This window comes from Microplitis mediator, chromosome 11, assembly GCF_029852145.1.
Source record: "Microplitis mediator isolate UGA2020A chromosome 11, iyMicMedi2.1, whole genome shotgun sequence".
Lineage (NCBI taxonomy): Eukaryota > Metazoa > Arthropoda > Insecta > Hymenoptera > Braconidae > Microplitis > Microplitis mediator.
Genome location: NC_079979.1, coordinates 12,515,396 through 12,539,039, shown reverse-complemented (window position 1 = coordinate 12,539,039; position 23,644 = coordinate 12,515,396). Strand labels below are relative to the sequence as shown.

General features: G+C 30.5%; 3 protein-coding genes across 14 annotated transcripts in view; 1 reads left to right on the top strand and 2 right to left on the bottom strand.

Moving 5' to 3' along the window:
• Window positions 1-278: 278 nt before the first annotated feature.
• LOC130677339 (protein rhomboid) lies at window positions 279-8,332 on the bottom strand. Of its 3 annotated transcripts, none has more exons than XM_057484073.1 (5): window positions 7,923-8,332; window positions 4,034-4,112; window positions 2,162-2,350; window positions 1,771-2,096; window positions 279-1,697 (listed from the first exon to the last, which is right to left on the bottom strand). In XM_057484073.1, the coding sequence occupies exons 1-5, from the start codon at window positions 7,955-7,957 to the stop codon at window positions 1,169-1,171; spliced, it is 1,158 nt and encodes a 385-aa protein (XP_057340056.1). In that variant the 5' UTR covers window positions 7,958-8,332; the 3' UTR covers window positions 279-1,168. The 3 variants fall into 3 exon arrangements, with proteins under 3 accessions (XP_057340056.1, XP_057340057.1, XP_057340058.1); XM_057484074.1 differs by lacking the exon at window positions 7,923-8,332 and adding an exon at window positions 4,443-4,866; XM_057484075.1 differs by lacking the exon at window positions 7,923-8,332 and adding an exon at window positions 4,197-4,411.
• Window positions 4,062-10,849, top strand: LOC130677338 (tectonic-like complex member MKS1). The gene is made up of 5 exons (XM_057484072.1): window positions 4,062-4,214; window positions 4,853-5,086; window positions 6,764-7,454; window positions 8,595-8,938; window positions 9,529-10,849. The coding sequence occupies exons 2-5, from the start codon at window positions 5,004-5,006 to the stop codon at window positions 9,932-9,934; spliced, it is 1,524 nt and encodes a 507-aa protein (XP_057340055.1). The 5' UTR covers window positions 4,062-4,214; window positions 4,853-5,003; the 3' UTR covers window positions 9,935-10,849.
• Window positions 10,850-11,944: 1,095 nt separating this feature from the next.
• LOC130677334 (uncharacterized) overlaps window positions 11,945-23,644 on the bottom strand; it is a 74,657-nt gene continuing 62,957 nt past the window's right edge. For 9 of the 10 annotated variants that reach the window (XM_057484058.1, XM_057484059.1, XM_057484057.1 and 6 more), the window contains 6 exons: window positions 20,270-20,970; window positions 19,056-19,298; window positions 18,519-18,969; window positions 16,179-18,427; window positions 15,912-16,105; window positions 11,945-15,829 (listed from right to left, as the gene is read on the bottom strand). In XM_057484058.1, the coding sequence (XP_057340041.1) occupies window positions 15,184-15,829; window positions 15,912-16,105; window positions 16,179-18,427; window positions 18,519-18,969; window positions 19,056-19,298; window positions 20,270-20,970 (4,484 nt within the window). In that variant the 3' untranslated portion in view covers window positions 11,945-15,183. The remainder of the gene's footprint in view (window positions 15,830-15,911; window positions 16,106-16,178; window positions 18,428-18,518; window positions 18,970-19,055; window positions 19,299-20,269; window positions 20,971-23,644) is intronic. The other variant, XM_057484063.1, reaches the window with a different exon arrangement.

Genomic DNA, 23,644 nt, shown 5'->3' with positions numbered 1-23,644 from the left:
AGGCCATTCATAGACAGTGACTCCACTTTTTAAAAATTTTCAATTACTTTCAAAATTTTATCGATTAATTTTTAAAAAATTGAAGAATTTATTGAAAAAAAGACAATTTTGCTGAGATACGGAATTTAAAAAAAATTACTACCAGTTGATGTCAATTGGAAGTTAAACGAAATTTGGAAAATAAATTACAGTTAAAATTTTATAGGCCAAAATTTTTTCAACGAATTTCGTTCAACTTTTAAGGGAGGAAACGGATTTGAAATACAAAGAAAAAGATATTTTTGTGATTTTTTTTTCCAGAGTACGTTCGTTATTGAAATTCTTAAAATTAGTGAGATTATTAAGCATCATTCCAAGAATGTTCTGCTAAATTTTCATGAAAAAATATTGAAAAATAAGCTAGTGGTAGTGGGGAGAGCCGAGTCACCTCAAAAGAAAGTCTACATGCCGAAGGCAGGATAACTCATGACTGCCTCATCTGAAATAAAAAAACCAAAAAGATTTCTTTAGTACATAAGTTTATCTTAGATCTGAATGAAGGATTTTTTTTTTAATAACTACTTATTTTTCAATTAAACAAAAGGAAGAATTTTTGGCAAAAATCATAAGTTTTTGATTGCACCTTTACCAAAAATTCAAAAATGAATAAATATTCATTTTGTTTATTTTTTCATTCAAATCCAAAATAAACTTATGTACTAAAGAAATCTTTTTGGTTTTTTATTTCAGGTGAGGTAGTCATGAGTTATCCTGCCTACGGCATAGAGACTTTTTGAGGTGATTCGTCTCTCCTCACTACCACCGGCTTATTTTTCAATATTTTTTTATAAAAATTTAGCAGAATATTTTTGGAATGATGCTTGATAATCTCATAAATTTTAAGAATTTTAATAACGAACGTACTCTGAAAAAAAAATCACAAAAATATGCTCTTTTTTTGTATCTCAGACCCCTTTCCCCCCTTAATTGATAACAACTAAGAGTAATTTTGTTTTAAAATTATATCACCAAAATTTTCCTTTTTTCAATTAATCTTTTAATTTTTTTTAAATTAATTGATGAAAGTTTGATACGCTGACAGTTGAAAGCAATCGCATATTTTTAAAAAGTGGGGAGAGATTGTCTGGGAATGCCTTAAGTTTATATAAATATAAACAATAAACAATTACTACGAATCATAAAAAGGCTCGGGAAAATATGATGGATACAATGCGTTCCATAGAATAGCAGCAGTCATAAGCGCAATATAAGTAAAAATACTAGCCCACCAGACGGCTTTTTCCCATGTTTGTACTTCAAGATTACGTAAAACATTAATACCAACAAGTAATCCAGCAATAGCACCAGCAAAGTGAGCAACATAACCGATTTGATCTTTGGTCTCCAGTACATATCTGTTGTAAATTGCCTGGCCAACATCAACCGCAGTTACAATTATAAAAACACACAGCTGTAGTACAGCGAATTCCATTTGCCGCCAGTTCATTATTATCGTAGCGACGTGAGCGGTAATAAGCGCATAGACACCACCAGATGCACCAGCAAGATATACCTTTGGATCTGACACAGATGTCCCAAGAGAACCAGCAACAACTCCAGCTAAATATATTATCAATACTCGCCACCATTTGTGGACCATCTCCAAGGGTATTCCCAGCATTATTTGTACCAGTAGATTAACCACTATATGAAATACACTAATAAAAAAAAAAAAAAATTATACGCTTTGATTGCTGGTGAAATGAAACTCAATATAAATTATGAACTTACCTAGCATGGACGAACATGTAAGTGAAATATCTCCAAGCTTGATATCTTTTATGAGGATTATAAATAAATAATGTCGATGCTGGACCATCTATAACCTTGTCTACGATTACATCATACAGATATAAAATAATTTCAATAATTGATATTATGATCATAGCAATTGCTGGTGGCTTGCAACTGTACTCTTCTTCATAAAGACCGTCAGGAAAATCACCAGATGGCCTTACGCTGTATTGTGTCTCAAGACACGGTCTTTGTGGTACCATATTATGGACATAGCGACTTAAAAAATGCCCAAATACTCCTTGCATATCTTTTCTATGGATCTAAATTAAAATATAATTAATTAGTTATTAATTATGATGAGTTATTTTATATATTTATTTATTACCATTGCTATGAATTCTGGATACTCTAAATAGCCAGAGTCATTTAAATCAGCTTTCTGCATTATTATTCTCACAACTCTTGGAGGAATGTCGTCATTATATGTTGAGCCTCTTATCATTTCTTTTAATTCATGATATGATATTTTACCATCACCATCCAGGTCGTATTTTTCAAATGTACTTTTCCAGTGCTAATTATTGTAATTAAATAAATAACAAATTTATTAATTACAAAACAAAAAATAATAAATAAGTGTAAATGTATTAGACAGTAAAGTTAGCGGACAATTGACAATTAATAAAACTGAAATAATAATGATAATTCAAAAACCAGTACATGCATTTTTCGAAATTTAATTATTTTAATTATTTAATATTTTTTTTTGTAATTTAAAAATTGTCTTGTCTGCTACATTTACTCTCTTAAATGTAGCAAATATGAGACAATTTATAAATTTTAAATAATCAAATTAATTAATTAAAATAATAAAATTTAAAAAAATGCGCGTACTGGTTTTTAAATTATTTACGTACGCATTTTTTAATTTTCATTCTTACATTTTATTTATTTACTTCAAAATTTTAAAAATTATGAGTGTGAATGCAGCAGACATTAGACAAATTTAAAATTGTTAATGAATAGAGTAAATAATTAATAAAATAAAATTTAAAAAAATGCACATTTAAAAAATTTCAAAGTGCATTTTTTATAAATATTTTTTTTTAATTATTTCAGGGTGGCCGCAAAGAAATTATTTCAAAATTCCTTGATATTTCCCGGTTTTCCAGTAAAGTTTTTCACATTTTTCCCTGATTTAGAAATTTTATTCGTATTATTTAAATATTCAAAGTTTTTATTATATTTTCATTTTTAATAATTAAATCATGTGAGAAACCATAAAAAATGCCAATAAAATAAATGAATATTGCCTACTTTTGATTATTCGATGTTAAAAATGTATAAGTTAAAATATTTAATAAGAAATTTTATGATTTAAATAAATTCAAAATACACTGGTTACAAAAATTAAGGGATATTAAAAAAAATTCAAATTTTTTAGTAATTTTCAACAGTTTGTAACTCGAAGGAAAATGGTCGTACAATAAAAACAAAAAGTCAAACTGTAGCTTCAAGTGTCTAGTTTTTTGATCTGGGTCTTTAAATTTTGTTATTATACACGGTTCCGGAGCAATCAAAAATCAATCATAATTATCGAAAAAAATTTATTGAATCTTGAAGACCGTTTTCAAGACGAGCAAAAATTTAGTAAATTTATTTTTCGATAGTTTTCTTAGGATTACTCGGGAACTGCACATAATAAAAACATTTTAAGACCAGATCAGAAAACTGGACACTTGAAGCTACAATTTGCCCTTTTTGTTTTTTTCGTATGACCATTTTCCTTCGAGTTACAAACTGTTAAAATCATTTTAAAATTTGAAATTATTTTAATATCCCTTAATTTTTATAACTAGTGTATGATTGAAAATTTTTTTATATTTTGAACTGTTACATTTTAATTCTCGGATATTTTTCGAAATTCCCTGACATTTTCATGATATTTCCTGGTTGCATTAAATTCCTGTATTTACTCTATTTATTTATAATTTTAAATATGTCTGATGTCTGCTACATTCACACGTAAAAAATTGCCAATTGATTCCCAAATTCTCGATCAATTTAATTTAATTTAAAAAAACTAAAAATATGCACATGTAGAAAATTAAAAAAACTATAGGTGCTATTTTCTTAAATAATTTTTTTTTAGATTTATGGTTTAAAAAAAAATCCAAAAATTATTAGACGGCTAATGTCAGTATCATGCCAAATTCACTCCAAAAAATAAATATAAATTTAATAATAAAATACTTACTGCATTATTGTACTGTAGTGGAATTATCACTTGGCCTTCTCTATCTTGTTCATTGACCATTTTTATAATTTTAAACCCTCTGCAAAACAATAATTAATTACTTAATATAATAATCAATTAATCAAATAAATAAATAAAATTTAACAAAACAAAAAATACTGACAGGTGTCAACTTCAACAGGTGAGCAATAACTAAATAAACTTGAATATATACAATTATATATGTGTATATTATTTCGTATCTACATCTATATATATATATATATATATATATATTAGTCATCTAAAGATTTAACAATTTGTTCATGAATTTTATCACCAAGATAACGTGAAGAAAAAAATAATTCTCAATGACCTTATTTAGTAACAAATGCTAATTATTAAAATAAAGTAGGAATTTATAGTTTACCGTTATCACGAAGGTACAGGAATGTAAGCTGGTGCGACCTTTTCATACAGGTTATGAACGTTTTTACAATAAATATAAAATATATGAAATTTTTATAATAAAATTTACAGCTTTGTAAAAAAAGTTTCATTCGAAATTACCGCCGCACAAATGAATCATTTTTAAATTTTTGAATTCCCTACTGCCAAACATACATATGTCAATATATGTTTATAATATATATACAGTATATCTGTGTGTATATATATGTGTGTATTTTTGTGTTGTCAAATACGAAGCGTCATTGGCATTTTTTTTCTCTCCCGCTTATTTTTTTGTATTTAAATTTCCTTTCACTGGCAATTAAGTTTAGATGATTTGAAAAAAAAAATTAATTAGTAATTAATATGTTTATTTTTATTTGTTTTTAGATTGTTTTAGAAAATTTCATTGGATGGTTTTAATTTTAGAAACACATGTCCTATTGGTTGCTAAGCAACGTTTATAAAAACACTTCGAATTATACAGATATGGAGTATGTATGTTTATATGAGAGCAAGTATGAAGGACAATTAGTGTTTAATGATGTTTTCACGTAATTCGGGTAAATTAAAAATAGCTGGAGACTATCGTGTTAATCAATCAATTGATAATTTTAAAATAAAGTAATTATGATATATTATTTTTGGGAACTAGGTTTTTGGTGATAAATAAAAAAATTTAATTTTTATTAATATACACATTTAAATATAAATTAAGAGATCCTATTAATGATCACTGGTAATCATGATAATAAATGTAGCAGACGTGAGACAATTTTTGAATTTTTATTAATAAATCGAATATATAGAAAAAAAATTAATCAAAAAATGCACATTATGAATTTAAAAAATATGACAGTGCAGTCAGTGGACAGCTGAAATTTTTTCAAATTTGAATTAATGAATTTGATATTGATAAAAAACAATTTTAAAAAATTCATATAAAAGATTTTTCAAAATCTCTGTGTATATTTTTAAATAATTTTCTATCAATATTGAATTTGATAATTTAAAAATTGTCAGCTGTCTGCTAATTTCACTATCAGAAAATTCTTCGGATGTATTTGCAAAAACTTCTTTTTTTATTAATATTTAATTGATTTGCTTAGAAATATAAAAATTTTATGATACTGAAGTTAGCCGACGTCTAATAATTTTTTGATTATTTTCAAAACGATAAATTATAAAAAAAAATTGCACTTGTAGTTTTTTGAATTTTCTACATGTGTAGATTTTTATTTTTTTTTTTTATTGTAATTGATTTGTTGAAAAAAAATTTTAAAAATTGTTAATTGTCTGCTAACTTCAGGATCATAAAATTTTCGGTTATCTGAGTTTCGTTTTTTTTTAAATCTGTGATGGGAAATTAGTTTCAAAAATTAGTAAGTAAAGTAGAAATATTAGTATGAGCAGCTCATACTTCTAATAACCCCATAGGGGACGAATATATATTTCAAGGGGCACTACACTGTAAAAAATATGTGGAGTGAACGCGTGTTAAATCCGGAGTAAATGCGGAGCAGATGACTGTTTATTTTTTCAATCCCTTCGGAGTAAAATTTACTCCGAAGGGGAGTTTATTTTAATATTAAAACTTCGAATTGGAGTGAAATCGGATTTCAATAAAATCCAGATCACTCCGAAATCATTCCACTGGAAAAACAAATTTATTCTGCATATGGAGTAATTTTTTTTAAAACTCCGTTACTCCGAAATGACGGAGTGAATTCGAATTTAAACAAGTCCGTAATCACTCCGAATTAGCTCCTGATTTTTTACAGTACACTAGTGTGAAATTATGAAAAAATCGATTTTTTGTGTTGAAATTGCGAGTTTCAATTTTCATTGACTGTTTTGCCAGTCGAAACAAAACAATTTCAAACCAATGCAATTTCCCGCGCAAAACAATAACAATAATATTAACATATTTACTTATATAAATAAGTAATATTTGTTTGCAACTCCAAAGTATTTTTTTCAGTGTAATTTAGAATACATTTATATATTTTTTTAATTGTTGTTTAACTTAGTAATTAATTTAAATTCAAAAATAATTTTCACTAAAATTAATTAGCCATTAGGTCATGATCAGTTATTAGGTCAATTACCTTATTAAATATATGTTTAAATATCCAATTGTATAAAAAAAAGGTATAAAAATGAAATTAGATGTTTACTTTGAATGTTTATTTCTTATAAATAAAATAACTTCCAGAAACCGGCCATGTGGCGTTGAAAAAAAAAGTTAAATATTTTCTATTACCAAAATACAACCGTCTAAAAGTAAATAAATATTTTCAGAATAAAAATCGTCCAGCAAAAATCTCCTCTGGTTGAATTATTTGACTCGCAAGAAGAAATTCACGACTCAAATTATCTTGAGTCCGAAGAAAAAACAATAACTTGGCAAGAAAAAATATTCAGTTCTCTCGAAGTTAAATTATATTCTGAAGAAAAAAATTGCAGTACAAAAATCCACAAAGAGTATAACGAAGTAATTAAAAATGAAAGTGTCCAAGGATCGCGACTATTTACCTACACTTCCGATGACGCTTATTATCGGGATAAATCGCCGGTGACTAAGAAAAATTATAAGTCATTATTATCAATTAAGAATGAGTGTGCGCTTCCCACGATTAAAAACCGCAAGCCGTTTAATGAGCGGTACAACAAACAAGTTATCGATGACAATCCAACGGACACGAAAATTCGATCAAATCACTATTTGTACCGAGATTGTACGGTAATGCATATAATGGTGGATTTGTCGTCTAAAGATCAAGCGTTTCCTGATCCTGACACATCGGAAATTCTTCTGTGTACTCTCACTTACAATAAAGCCGGTAAAGTTTTGACAATTGATCCAGATATTAATAATGATCAAGATGAAGCCTATTCTATTGAAAGCATTGGAATGAATTATGACTATTGGATCGAACATATTTATGAATACCCAGATGATGACGTGATCGTTAATAATAATTTACAGCATGTTAGTATTTATTTATTTACTATAAAAAATTAGCGGAGTAAACGCGGATTAAATCCGGAGTAAACGTGGAGCGGATGACTATTATTTTATTTAATCCCCTCGGAGTGAAATTTACTCCGAAGGGAAGTTTATTTTAATACTAAAACTCCAAATCGGAGTAACACTCTAAATCGTTAAAAATACAAATTCTCTGTTTACTCCGTATGCCGATTGATTTTTTTTGAAATTCCGAAACTCCGAGTGAATTAAAATTTAAATAAAATCCGTAATCATTTCAAATTCACTCCTGATTTTTAATTACACGCACTTTTGGCTTTCAAAATTTCTTTTTTAATTTTCATATTTACACTGAAAAATTTTCGGAGTGAACGTGGATTGAATCCGGAGTGAATGCGGATTTAAATAAAATCCGTAATCACTTGGAATTCACTCCCAATTTTTAACGTGTATTTATTCATGCCAACTTACCCAACATAGGAAATTTCCGAAATCTGTCGCATCATCTTTGGTATATTTATTTATTTACTATTTAAATTTAAATTAACAGTAACTTATTTTAAATTGAGCGGACATAAAAAAAAAAAGAACTACACTTTAGATGAAGTAAACTCGCACTGATAGATAAATACACGTGTGTTATGTAGTGTGACTTGCTATTGAAGAATGTTTGATTATCTGAAGAAGAAGACGGACGCAAAATAGTTATTGCGAAAGTGAGATATTAAATAAAAATCCAGACGCTGTTATATAAAGAGACCGATCTTGAGCGTACGAGCTCAGGAAAATGACTGAAGATTAAAAAAACTTGTTTGTCCTTAACGATTCCCACTGTTTTATTATTTTTCAAAAATTTATTCGTTACCTTCTAGTAAAAATAAATATATATATATATATATATATATATATATATATATATATATATATATATATTATTATTGTTTTTAATTCTTCAGATAATTAACTTTATTTTTAAATTCAAAGTTTCCTACCGCAAGAACAATTGGTGTGACTTTACTATCAGGAGATTAAAGTTTTTTTATAAATGTGACTGTCAATGTCGTGTCTTATCACCTGTAATAGTTTTAATGTCATTAAAGTTTAATAATAATTATTATTACTGTTGTGTTTTTTATTTTTTAGGAAATACCGGAGATTTATCGACAAGATAAAATAATTTCAGATATCGAATTACCACCGGCAAATATTTTACGATTATTTTTGACATTTGATTTTATTGGAGCACAAGATTTTTGTTACAATTCGATATTTATTACATACACTATCGATTTGCCGAAATATTGGAGCACAAATAATCGGGATAAACTGTACGGACGAACACAGAGATGTAAAATGATAAATAAATCGGCTCATTTTAGTTATCTAGCTGAAATAACACTTGATCTTGATTTAAATTATTTGAACGAGACTGTGCCCTCGTGGCCTTATTTACTTATTTCCGTAGGCTCTTTCGACAATTGGACAAGGTGATTTTATTTTAAAAATTAATATTTAATGCTTTAATGATTAAATATTAGGGGAAGGGGGGGGGGGCAAAACGGGATAGGCCGGAATAATGGGATACCCTCAAAATTTCGTCAAAATTTTTTTTTTCTCGAAAAACTTTCGAAAATGGTCAAAAATGACATCTAGTATCATTTTACACTATTAAAAGCTAAAAAAAAATCATTTTTATATTTTTTGCGAAAAGTATAATATTGGCGCCAATTTCAAATTTTGAAAAGAAATAACAAGGAAAAACTTCTTTAAAAATATGTTGAGAGTAAATTTTATTACTTACATCAATTTAGAAAGATATTATTACATCAATTTTATTCACTTGAAAAAAAAAAAAAAAAAAAAAATTTACTTTTTTTTGGGGTATCCCATTTTGTCCGCAGAAAATAAAAATTTTTTTTCTGATGGCAGTCTAAAATTCGTTATATTTATTTCAAATAGAATCAAAATAAAGCCAATTTACGATATTTATGTCCCTAAAAACTAAATTTTTCGTTAAGTATCCCGTTTTGCCCCCCCCCTTCCCCTACATATACTTAATATATGTTTTACTTTAAAGATATCGAATAGAAGGCTACACATCAATGCCTTTACCATCGGCATCTGGGTCCTATGAATTTCGATTACGGACTTGGAGGCCGGTTTATGGAATCGTTAATGCACTGAGAAGATTTTTTACTGGTGGTACTGCTGAGCTAGAAGATATTACGTATAGTGGGATACCTCGGGATCATGAAGGAAGTAAGTTGGATAAAAAAGAATTGAAAGTTGTACCCAGTGGTACTGTCGATTTGCGGGTTAATATTATACAGCAGAATAATAAAATTAATAGTAAAAGTCGGTCTAAATATCAAGAAAGATTGAATTCTGGTATGTTAATTAACACTGTTAATAGTGTGCTTGAACAGTTTAAAGCTGCGAGAGAGCGGATGATTCAAGCGAGATCTGATAGAATAATTTTGTAATATTTTGCTTTATTGTTTATTGATGATTAATTTTCCTGTGTAACAAAAATTCGTTTTAAAAAAATTACAAAAAAGTTCGATTTGTAGAACTTCTAAACTTGAGACGGATTAGAACTTTGAGGGGAACTTTTGTAATTTTGATAGTAAACACAAAATGTATGTGAGCGAAATTTGAGTAAAAAAAAGAACATTTTTGAAACGTATTTTTAGTTCATACTCTGGTTCAGAAAAAGTTCAAAAATCTCAAACTTGGAACTTTTTATGAACGTTTTTTTTTACTTTTATGGAGATGGTTTCTAATGAGATTTTTTCGGAACCAGGGTATAATGTAAAGGGCTAAATTATTTTTGTTTGAAATACTATGGTGTCATAGTGAAGCCGGACCATTTTGGTCACTTGCAAAAATTTAAATAAACACGTAGAAAAATTACTATGGCCATAGTAAATTTGACAAATTACTGTAACCATTTTTAATTTTACTATGGTAATAATAAATAAATAAAAAGTCATAGTATTTTTTTCATGTGTTTATTTCAATGTCCGAAAAATGGTCAACGTGGCCCGGCTTTACTATGACACAATAGCATTTTAAACAACAATAATTTCTCCGTGTAATAAAAATACGTTTTGAAAAATATGTTTTAAAAACATTCCTTTTTTACTCAAAATTCTAACATATAAAGTCCTTTTTTGATACTTTTTTTTCAGTATCAAAATTACAAAAATTCAAAATAAGTTCCTCAAAGTTCTAATCTGTCTCAAGCTTAGAAACTCCGGATTTCGAACTTTTTTTAAATCTTTTTGTAACTAAATTTTTTTACGCGGGCTCCGAATAATTTTTGTACAATTTGAAAAATAAAATTAATTATTTACTTATGTTGGAAAAATATTTTTTTATCATTAGACCATTATTGATTTTTTATTATCAATTAATGATGATCAGTACATTTTATATTTACAAGGAAAAAAAAAACAGATTCTTGATCCAAGAAATTAATTTTAAAAAATTAAGAACAAAGTTATTTATTTGATTAAAAAAATTACAGTTTCTTTAGTACTGATTTATTAAATATGAATTATTTTTAAAAAATTAACAAACTCCTCAATATTTATGTCGTTAAAACCAATAAAATTTTTAGATGCATAAAAAGTTTTTTGTCAGGCATTTAAAATTTTCACAGAATTTAATAATTTACTAAAAATATTTTACTTTGTTAGCAAACTTTTTCTAAAAAATAATTACCAAAGAAATTTCAATCAAAAAATAAGTTTATTGAAATTTTCAAACAAATTAATTTCTTGGATCAAGACTTTATTTTTCTTTTCAGTCTAAATAAGGCAGAGGTACCGTTTCTGGACACTTGAAAAATAAAAATAAAATAATTTGTAAAAGACGTAATGACGTAATTAATTTTCAAAATATGTAAAAAATATTTTTATCCCACTTTTAAAATAATAATTTTATTTTACACTTTTTTATTAATTAAAATAAAGTATAAAATGTCCAGAAATAGAGCAGTGGCCACAAATGGTACCTCTACCCTATGCTTTCAATTAATTTATTACTAAATTAAACAATAAAATAAAACGATCATAACACTTACCAGCAGCGTATTTAAAATACTTGGACTAATCCGTTGTAATTAACAACAAAGGAGATGGTGAAAATATAATAACAAGGTAGTCAATAACGGAGGTGATTTTATTTCAACAAAAATAACAATTTACATTGAATTGTTTTGATAATAATTATCGTGTATGCTACACCGGTAGAGTTTACTGTAGGCGTGGTATGCGCTCGTTCGCTATTTAAATATTTATCCATTCATTTATTTATTTATATATTTATTTATTTAATATATCGTTTCCAATCAATTACTTTATTCCTGTTTATTTAATAGATAATTATAATCATCATTAAATCATCAGCTTCATTATTTCCATCCGACCGTCTATTTTACAACGAGAGCTAAACAATCGCCTCGATAGCTTATTTTATTTTAATTATTATATATTTTATTTTATTTTTTAAATATACAGCCTTTTTTTTTTCTTCTTTAAACGATCAAGTTCTGAACAGAGATCGTCACCAAGCTTTAATCAAATAGGTACAATTGTAACAGTATATTTTACGTCTCTAGTCTATGTCTGCACGAAAAAAAAATTTTCTTGCCGCATTTAAATTTTTCTCTCCCTAAGAAAAATTTTTATCTTCAATTTCCAATGCAAAAAATCTCTTCTTGGGAAAAATAAAAATTCTTGGGAAGAGTAAAAAATTTTTGTGTCAAAAAATCCTTTTTTTCTGTGGTTTCAAATTTAATTTAAGTCATTTTGGAGCAATAGCAGTGATAAGATTCGTTCTCTTAATTTTTTTTTTAATTATTAGAGTAAAATTACTCATATTTTATTGGATGCAGTACTGTTTTTTTTTAATCACCGTTTTGGAAGCATCAAAATATTTTTTTTCTCAGCTATTTTTTAACACTTGGCATTATTTTTAAATAAACAAAATTAAAAATTTTCTATATCGAATCAAAGTACTTAAGACACGGTACGGAATTAGAGCAATAAAGGAAACTCTATAAATAATAAATTATCAACTTGTTTTTATTTTTATTTATTTTATTTTACTTTTTTTTAAGAGCAATAGTGTTGAAAGGCACCGGTCCCTTGGTTTTATTAATTAATAAACTTTAATTAAAAATTTTTTTTTTTTTATTTATTACAATAAAGCTTTGGAACGTAGTCGCGATTGAAAACAGTTGGCGTTAAAATAAAAAATGATAAAAAATAAGAACTATGGTACAATTTTGATAAAATAAAATTTAAAAAGCCGTAAACGAAGGGCGCAGCTCCACATTATTGTTATTATTATTATTAATAATAATAATAAAACTTTTTTTGCATACAAATATAAAATTAGGCTGTATAAAAAGGTAAATGTGAATGTGTGGTTTGATAAGTGCGCGATAATTGAGTGTGTATCGAGTGATCAACATGTATTATTTAAATATAATTAAATAAAATAAAAATTAACATTTATTCGTTTATCGACAATTAACATTATTTATTATTATTAATATTTATTATTATTATTATTATTATTATTATTAATAATAATAATTATACCAATAAATTTGATAAAATTTTACATAAAGTAATTCGTCAATAAGAGAACGTTGTCCCGAAAGAAGTTCCCTAGTCAGTTCGTCATTTTTCTACCTGTTTTAAACTTTATCTATACCTACTGTTATTACACTAGTCCTAGTACTTATATTTATATATTTATAATAATATAATTACTTGTTCGTCTTAAAACTATCAACTATTTACAACGTTTACTTTTTTTTTTAAACCTTTTATTTTAATATTTATAATTATTGTATATATATATACATATTTATGTATATATATGTTAGGATGGTCGTTAGAAATTAAATTTTCTCAGACGCCCTGTAAAAAGCTTTTTTTTTAGTGAAAAAATACATGGGGAATTTGGTTTTTTCTTTTTAAGTAAAAAAAAACTCGTGCCTCTGGACGATCAAAGTTCATTTCTCGATACGATCGCGGTTTTTTTAAATATCTCATGAAATATGCAGATTAATGGAAAAAATCATAGAAAAAATTTTGTAGGAAATTAAATTCTTGACAAAAAAGGTCATGTTCATTTTTTTTATAGAATGTGTATTTACGAAGATATTTTAAAAAAAAATTTTTACATCTTATCAATTGAGCATTTAAAGATTACGAATGTTAAAAATAAAGTTTTTTCTTAAACATAGACAACTTCGTAACTCGTAACATATCAATCATTAATGCTTGTTATATTTTCTATATACTTAGAAAAATGTTATTTTCAAAATTTGTAATCCTTAAAACGCTCAATTCAGATCTAAAAAGTTTTTTTAAAATATCTTCATAAATACACATTTTATAAAAAAAATGAATATGACCTTTTTTGTCAAGAATTTAATTTCCTACAAAATTGTTCTCATGATTTTTTCCTTTAATCTGTATATTTCATGAGATATTTTTAAAAAACCGCGATTGTATCGAAAAATGAACTTTGATCGTCCAGAGGCACGAGTTCTTTTTACGTAAAAAAAAAAAACCAAAATCCCCATGTATTTTTTCACTAAAAAGAAGCTTTGTACAGGCGTCTGAGAAAATTTAATTTTTAACGACCACCCTAATATACATATATATAGAAAAAAAAATAGTGTACATACAATAAAGTAATCGTCTGTTCAAGATGATTATTATTTAAACTCAGTGTTTATTTTTTTTTTTACTACCCACTTTTATTCTCTTTCTTTTTATCGAATCTACAGTACATGTATTTTAGTATCTCACACTGGTACTCATCACAGATGTATTCAAAATAAAAACACGCACACCTTTAACGTATTTATTAATATTATTATTATTATTATTATTATTAGTATTATTTATAACGATTATATTAGTGTATTTACAAAAGAAAATGGATTTTTATAATTATTTACCACTTTTATTTACTGTGGAAATATTATTATCGTTATTTTTATTACAACTAATTATTATTATTAATATTATATTTAATATAACTATATTATAACTATAATAACTATTTTTTATTATTAAATGTACCTTAAATTTGGCATTGATGCCGTGCATTAAAGCTTTAGCTTTAGCGTCCGTGGTTTTTATATTTATTTATTTATTCATTTTTTTTTTTGTTCTTATAATTGATGATAAGAATGTTTTATGGAATGATTTTATTTATCGAGAAATAATAAAAGAAATAAATTTACAGAAAAAAAAGATAACAAATTAAATATTATCATTCCACAAAATAATTATAAAAACAATTATAATAATAATAATAATCAGTTATTATTATTACTGTTAATAAAATTGTTAAAATATAAACAGATGACTTTTAAACGTTATGGTGGACGAGTAAAAAAAAAAATATGTCAAGTAATGTTTAAAAAAAACCACAGCTTTTATACCTGAATCATTTGTGTAAAATTTTTTTTTTTTCAAAAGATTGCTTTCATATTGTGATACTTTATCACTTTTTTTTATCCCAATATGACTCTAGTCAATAAAAAAAAATAATAAAATAAAGAATCATAGCAAAAAAAAAGCGTACATCTGAAATACAAAAGCAAAGTTATCGTGTCCGAAAACAGGGCCCTCTAATTAACGTTGATGAGAATCGGGAGCTTTGAATTGTCGATGATCTGACTGACAATAGAGACACATCAGTCCTCGTCGGAGAGCGGCTCGTACTGAGCAGACAGAAGAGGCGCGGGCTCAGCTTGCATTTGCTCGGACTTTGATACATTCGCTGAGGAAGTTGTTGGTGGCGGTGGTTGGGGCATCCCAGAGTGCACCTGAACCCCAAGAGCGTTGTAGGGATAAAATGTTGTGGGCGCTGATGGTGGTGGTTGACTTGGCTGACTAGGACTCTCGTCAATTACCATATCTCCGGTTGACGGACTCTCTGCTGGTTTGTCGTCTTTGTCAATGTTACCGTTGCCGCTGGATCTCTCCGCGCCTGGTTTGTCGTCCTCAGAGGTTCGCATCACTTCGACTATTTTATTTTTCACGTAATCAAGCGGCGAGAGATGGGGTTTTGATGGTGTCCCGGAGGTCGTTGTGGCAGTGGTTGATTCGTAATATCGTCTTGCTGTGTAATGATTTGTCGTTGCCTCGGGTGGTGACACCGGTTCCACGGAATGGAATTGCTTGCCTGAACTCACTGGTTGCTGTGATTGCTGGGATGGTTGATGCTGCTGCGGCTGCTGTTGTGTTTGAGATACGCGGATTATTTGACGCTCGTCACTCGATTTTGTCGACTCGGGTTCGCCTTCGCGACGCTTCCACTGCTCTTCGGATATTGTGTACCTGTTTATTAAAAATATCATTAATATTTTGTTTAATTTATACAAATCATTACACAGTTACAGAAATAAATGCAAATATTTACCCGGGATATGATCTGTATGATCCGTGAGGCGGACCATATTCCTTGGTTACAATATGTTCAACATGATCTCCAATGGTAATCGTTTTTCCATCTTGCGGAGCTTCATTTGGTGGCCCGCTATTACCTCCAGCAGCTTCACCAGCAGGACTGTGCGCGACGCCATTAGGCTCTGGTTGATTATCTCGATGAAAACTCTGAGTAAATAAATTAAAATATTTATTAATAATGATAATTAATAATTAAGTTGAGTGTAAAATAAATACGAACCTGGAAAAGTCTATCGCCGGGTCTGGTAGGCTGATTACTTGAAGCCGCAGTGCCACCGGTGCTTTTAAAACTCTGATTTATTTGATGAGTGATGATCGCGTCGATGAGACTGGCGGCAGTAAGAGTGGAAGAGCCTTCTCCTTGCTGAGAATTCGAGGCGGACTGGCCAGTTCGCGTTGAAGAAGGCTGCTGTGGAGGAGGCTGAGGTGGAGGTTGCGGCCTTGAAGACGGCGGAAATCCACTGGTCATAATCCGCGAGGCCTCGCGATCAATTTGTTCCGGCCGGAAGTGATCCCTGCGTATCTGAGCCATATGACGATGTCTTTCAGCTTCGATTCTTCCAAGAAAATGCTGTTGGATTTGTTGTTGCTGTTGAATTTGTTGCTGCTGTTGTTGCTGCTGTTGTTGTTGTTGCTGTTGTTGCTGTTGTTGCTGCTGTTGTTGCTGTTGCATTTGCTGCTGATGTAAATGAGCAAGATCTCGCTCTCGTTGTACAGCCATCCGATGTTCCGCCTGCTTATCACGCATTTCTTTTTCTCTTTGATGAACCGCCAGCTGTTCTCGCTGATGCTGAATTTCCTTTTCCCTCTGCTGAGCCATACGATGTTCCTGATGTTCTTTTTCTCTCTGCGCCGCAGCTGCCATTTGATGCTGATGAATTTCTTTTTCTCGCTGCTGATGAACACTCAGTCGATGCTGTTCCCCTTCACGCATTTCTTTCTCTCTCTGTACAGACATCATGTGCTCGTGCTGCTGCATTTCTTTCTCCCGTTGCTGGGAAAATCTATGCTGCTCTTGTTGCTGTTGCTGCTGCATGTCTTTTTCCCTCTGGTGATGCTGAACAGCCAAGCGATGCTCCAATTGCTGCAGCTCTTTCTCCCGATGCAGCCTCTGCTGCTCCTCCTTCTCACGTATATGAGCAAGATCACGTTCCCTTTCCCGTTCACGCTCGCGCTCCCGTTCGCGCTGCTGATGCTGCTGTTGATGTTGCTGCTGAGCGGCAGCCATCCTCTCGGCATGCTGGATCGCAAATCGATGTTGCTCTTGAATCCTTATCTCTTGCTCCCGATACGCTCTATTATTATCTACATACCGATCAGCGAGTAGTCTATCGGCCATCGTTTTGCCGAGACCCTCATGGCCGCTGCTACCCGAGGAAGGATGAGGAGGACCGTGAGGATGCGGTACTGGTAAACTAGGCTGCTGAACAGCCACGTCAACAAGACTAGAGAAAGCTTCAAGACCCGCCGGTGGAGGTTGATAGTGAATTTGTTTTTGCGGATTGTGTCTCTGTATAACTCCCTGTCGCGGTTGCGTGTGAGACTGAGGTGGAGGTGGTGTACTCGTGTAATACAATCCAGACGAAGGTGGAGGCTCACTTTTACCAGGATTATCACTGGTTCCACTGGTACGACCTCTCTGGTGCATTTGCTGACTGGTAATGTAGTCATTCATTATTATTTGGCGCGATGACAATTGTTGCTCCATAGTATAACTCGGTGGTGGTCTTGAAGAATACGAATTATACTGATTACTGTGGGTAACAACGACACCCTGTTGAGTTTGGCACTGAGGTGGAACATTTGTCGTTGCTGGTGAGTGTCTTATTGGCCGGTGATAATCATACATTGGATTACGTTTGTCTACAGTAAATGGATGCACTGGAGTACCCTGAGTTATCGAACCAGATTCTTTGGGAGCTGGTGTACCCCCTGAATTCGCTGACCCGGCATTACCTGGTGGTGTCATTTGTCTTAAAAGGCCTTCGTAACGCGCACTTGGAACCGGAGTACCGTGAGTTATTGACCCGCCTTTGTGAGCCGGCCCGATATTACTTAGTTTGGGTGACAATTTTGGATGAGGAGGGGTCACATTTACTTTGTTCATTTTGGGTGTTATTGGAGCTTGCGGTCTAGGTGATGACGCGTAGACCAACGGGCTTTTAGCACCACGACCCTGCTCTGCATGTGGGTGAGCATGATAATAAGCACCTGGTGGCTCCGGGCGGTACATTGATACTTGAGGAGGTTTATGAGGCTGCTGATGAGTGTGATTGTACTCTTGCTGCTGAGGTGGTGGTGGGTGTAGTCTAGGTTTCTTTATACTCAAATCAAGTGTACCCTCGGTTTCTCTTAATGCCTGCTGGACTTGCATCACGACTAAACCTTCTTTTGGAAGTAAATCCGACTGTTGAGGCTGGGAACTTTGAACTGGAGGCGGACATGGTGTTATCGTTGCTTGCATTTGACCTGTAATTATAAATATTATAATTATTATTATTGTTTTTATTATTTAAATTAATATATTTGAGTGATTAGAATAATTAAAAATATTTATTACCAATTTGTTGAGGACTGGGAGCAGAACGATGACAGGAAACAACAGAAAGAGTCGCCAAATTCGAGTCCCTATTGGACATGGCAGTAGAGGGCATACTCGAGGCCGGCTTAAACTCACGAACAAAAGTAATATCATTCCTGTGATCAGCCTTGATAATATTTGACATAGAAGAGGGACCGGAATTGGATGATGAACCCGGTGGTCCGGGACGTTTTAGTGTCATCTCGATAACACCAAGCATAAGATCTTTGACAGTAAGTGGATTCGAGCTGCTAGCAGTTGTCGGTGGCGAGTGCTCGGGTGGTGGTGGCGGTGGCGGTGGTTGAGGCTGTAGGATTTGCTGTTGTTGCTGGGATTGTATCAGCGCACTTGTATTACCAGTTGACTGCGTGACCGTAACACCACCCGTACTTTCAAGTTCAGCATTACCTTGACCTTCGTCCGCCGTCTCCTGAAACAATTTTCGAATCTCTATCAGACCCGTCGGAAACAATAATGGAAAAAAAAAATTTTTAAACAAAGAAATTGTAGACCCACCGTAGCAGAGCTATCGTAGTCCTCGCGGCTGTTTACCACTGGCTGTCCTCCAGCTGTAGGTTGCTGTGAAGACGATGTTGTTATCGGTGGCGGTACGAGTGAGATACGAATATCCGTCGTATTGTCGGGAGGGAAAATATTTGATTTTGATGAACTCGTTGATGGAACCAAAGTCGACGTCGTACTACTTGATATTATATTTGCAGGACTACCTGCACTTGCAGTATCACTAGAATCGTGCACCTAAAATTAAATAAATTATTAATATTAATAATAATAATATAGTATACTACACACCTAGGGAAAGTAGGACACTCCAAGCCACGTGTATGATTGCCTACCAGAGTCGAAGACAAACACGCGGATTGGGCTGTCTTACCTTCCTCCGGGGTGTGTATACAATTTTTCACCAGATCTGCACCTAGAAGTTTAAATTCTTTGGCTGTTTGTGGGAAAAATGGCGCATGCGCTAATTTTTATCATTTGCTTTCTCATACCCGAGTACCCTGTAGCACACGTGGCTTTGTGACATAAGACAATAATTTTAAGGCTGTTTTTCGACCTGTCGATAAGGCACCAAAATATTGATAAAGCAAAGAAATTTATCACCGAAAAATGTCTGCGTAAAAAACTTAACACAAGCGATGACAAAAAGTAAATTGTAAAGGTGTGCGAATAGTTCGAACTTACGAATTATTCGTATCGAATAACTCGCAGACTCTCGAATAATTCGAAAATTTTTTTTTCAATGACTTAAAATTGTAATAGTTTTCGAATAATTCAAATTTTTGACAGAAGTAAATAGAGCTTAGACACGAAGTTACGAAAAAATTATTTTTGATTACTTTAAAACTAGCTTTCCATTAAATAAAAATTGAATTTTTGAAAGCTGACCAAAATTTGGAGTTACAAATGATTCAAAAACTTTCGGATAATTATAAAATTGACGAATAATTCGAAAAGATTCGAAAAGTTAAGACTTCTAGGACCAACATCTATATGTCTTGTTGACATAAAAAAAACTTGGCTTTGAGATAAAAAAAAATTTGTCTTGCCCTTTTAAAAAACATCTTTATGACATCTTAAAGTTGTTCTGTGCTACTTGGGTAAGAGAAAAAAACGACTTTCTTCCCTCTAAACAGGGTAGGAATTTATACTTTAAGCGCAGGTATGGTAAAAAACATATTTTAAAAAAAATAAAATAAAATACTAACAGCCAATTCATCGCAGCTACTTGTACTACTACCACTTTCTTCTTCATCTGTTAAAAAAGGCCTCCTAAAATCTTCCCCTCTAGCTTCATAGTACTCGGTAACAATCTGATCAAGTCCTAGTTTCTTACGATACGTAAGATAATAATTTTTACACTGATGATTTGATTTTCCAGGAATTTGTTCAGCAACTTTCTGCCAATTCGTCGCATGTTCTCTCAACGCACGTCTCAGAAGTTTTAATTCTTCTTCAGTCCATTGTTGCCGCGTCGAAGGTTCAGAACTGTCTTCAGAAACGTCTGCACCAGCGGTCAAATGAGGCGCCAGACGACGTGATATCCTGTTGAAACAAGCCGAACAACATTTAGTGGCATTGTTCGGTATCTGAAATTCTTGCACAACTGGCTCCCAGACATCTGAGGATAGTTCCATCCACTTAGACGGTAATGCACGCAATCGCTTAACTCGTGTTTTAGTATTTGAATTATTGGCATTTGGACATCCAGGAAGTGGACATGCGGTGTAACGACCACGTACGGCTTTACATCTGCAAGTATTGCAGACACGTGCACCCGGCTGCACTTGATCTTCACGTAAACCGTATTGAGACGCTTGACTACGAGACAATGCACGGCTCTGGCTCCCTCCCTCTACTACACTTTGACATATCGCACAAGTATGTGGACCCAATTGTCTTCCTCCTTCTGTAAATAAATTTAAAAAATTGTTATCATTATTATTATTATTATTATTTGTACTTAATGATATTTTTATAAGCTTTTTAAGAATATGATCAGACAATGCCCCCCACTTTTTAAAAATATGCAATGACTCATCTGTCATTACTCTATTAAAATTTTATCAATTAAGAGGGGTCTGAACTTTTTCCTCTATCACACTCAAGTCAACAAACGGAACTGTCCTTGTTGCACTTGCGCAGTAAATGGAAAATTTGTCCCCGTTTTTCTCTTAAACAAATAAATATTTTTAAAAAATCAAAACGTAGACTGCTACTTTATAGAGTAACGCATCAAGCCTTGTTCTTAGTTTTGCGTTTAGAGGTTTAGTTTGAGAGAAAAGCTTGGACAAAAATTACTATAGACCCACTTTAATTAAAAAAAAATTAAAACCTTAATTGAAAACAGGACAATTTTGCCGGGATATAGAATTTAAAAAAAATTACTTACAGTTGTTGTCAATTAGAAGTTAAACACAATTTGAAAATTCGAATTATAAAATTGATAGGACGATTTTACTAAAATTTATTTTCGAAATTTCCTTTAACTTCTAATTGATAGCAACTGTAATTTCTTTAAAATTCAATATCTCAGTGAAATTGTCCTTTTTTCAATAAATCCTTTAATATTTTTTAATTTAATTATCAAAATTTAAATACGGTCATTACAATTGAAAGTCATTGAAAATTTTTTAAAATTGAGGGGGGCACTGTCTGAAAATGGCCTTAAACAAAATTTGGTAAATGAATTCTACCCTAAAAATTTTGATATTTCAAATTAAAATATCGACATAAAGATTTATGATACTGAATTTAGCCGGTCTTATAATTTTTTGATTTTTTTCAAAACGATTAATTATAAAAAAAAGATATAAATTTCAGTTAATTGCATCAATAGTTGTTTTAATTTTCTACTTAATTTTTTTTTAATTAATTAACAAAATTTTAATACAGTTATGACAGTTGAAAGTTATTGAATATTTTTAAAAACTAGGTGGGGGGGGGGGTATAGTCTAAGTTCAAATTTATTTAAAAAAAAAATATCGTATATTTTTATAACATTGGCGCGAAAAAAAAAAATTCAAGGAATTTAAATAGTAATACTCTGGAGAGATAAGTATAATAATAAAGTCTTTAAATAAAAATACATTTTATTAATGAATATCAATATAGTAATTTTTTTTAATCAATACTATTTATCTTGTCAAAATAATATTTTTGCTGAGTGTATGTTCAAGAGAACAGTAGACATATTTAACTTGATTACAATGCTCAGAAAAATTTACACATTAATAGTAGTAACTGTTTGTTATCATTTTTTAAATCAGGCGGTTTTTACGAAACATGCAATGACTAAAATACACATATGGCAATTTAATAGGTTTTCATATTATATAGATTTTTTTTCAGAGTATATTCATTGCGACAAGTGACGTTATTAGTGTCACGCGAGTATGTTTTTACGGGTAATGATAATAATCAGTCTTTAAATATATTAAATCGTAACAAGATACAACCTCACACTGTTTATTAAGCAATTTTCTCAATGGACGTATATACACATAAGTATAATATTCTTGGAAGTTATTTTTTAATTTTTATTTTATGTCACTACTATGACAATATTCCTGTTTGTTGCACTTAGGGTTTTCCCGGACATATCCTAGTTTTTGGAGTGTCCGGGGTAGCCCGGTCAGGCTTTTTTTTCCGGGTTTTTTAACATTCAGCTTTTAAATTCTGAATAATAAAAAACTTGTCAGCAATTGAAATTTTGTATCCATGTGAAATGATTTTTTAATTTACAAAAATTTGCTTGTAATTTTTACAAATTAATTTATTTTAATTAAAACCACAAGTGCAGTTCGTTTGTAAACAATAAAAAATGAAGTTTGTTTTAAAATTCTTAAGAAAAAAAATTTATAAAATTTCCTCGATTTGACTGCGACTTGAAAAATTTTGTCCGGGTTTTTGGAGTCTTATGTCGGAGGTTTAAAAAATCGAGGGTGAATTCGGAAATACTCTAGCGCTAGCTCTAGAGTATTATACTTAAATTATCTCCGAAACACGATAAATCTTATGGTATAAGTTACATATTAATATATTCAGTAATTTTCGCGGTTAAAATAAATTTAAGTTGGTATTTATGTTTAAAAATAATTATATGAATGTTTAATTATTAATATTGATAATTAATATATGCTAAAAAAATATGAAAAGAAAGAAAGAAATAAATTCTATAAAGTTTAAGTTGAGAGTAATATTTAAACTAAAAATGAAAAAGTGAAATGCAGAAGGAGAAACAGAATAATTAGCAAGATACCACTAGTTAACTAATTAAGGATACCCAATTAAAAAGTTCTCGCTCGCTCGTTCGCTCGACAAGAACTCGAGATTATGCTTATTCAGTACTGTCAGTAATAAAAATATATAATTTTTATATTAGATCAAGAGCTACTGAACTTTTTCATTCGTATATTATTTAAATCTTTTGGATTATAAATATTATCTGTCAATATTTAATTATACTGTAGCTTTTAATGCAATTAAATAATAATGTTACAGTGATTGAATAAATAGAAGATAAAAAAAAAGTATATATATGTCCATTTGGGAGTTTATGGGATTCACTGGCGGGAACATTG

Coding starts and splice junctions, on each gene's coding strand:
- LOC130677338 (XM_057484072.1), top strand. CDS start 5,004: ATGATGTTTTCACGTAATTCGGGTAAATTAAAAATAGCTGGAGACTAT. Junction 7,455..8,594: donor TTAATAATAATTTACAGCAT/GTTAGTATTTAT, acceptor TTTATTTTTTAG/GAAATACCGGAGATTTATCG. Junction 8,939..9,528: donor TCTTTCGACAATTGGACAAG/GTGATTTTATTT, acceptor TTTACTTTAAAG/ATATCGAATAGAAGGCTACA.
- LOC130677339 (XM_057484073.1), bottom strand. CDS start 7,957: ATGATGCGACAGATTTCGGAAATTTCCTATGTTGG. Junction 4,113..7,922: donor TCGGAAATTTCCTATGTTGG/GTAAGTTGGCAT, acceptor ATTGTTTTGCAG/AGGGTTTAAAATTATAAAAA. Junction 1,698..1,770: donor TACATGTTCGTCCATGCTAG/GTAAGTTCATAA, acceptor TTTTTTTATTAG/TGTATTTCATATAGTGGTTA.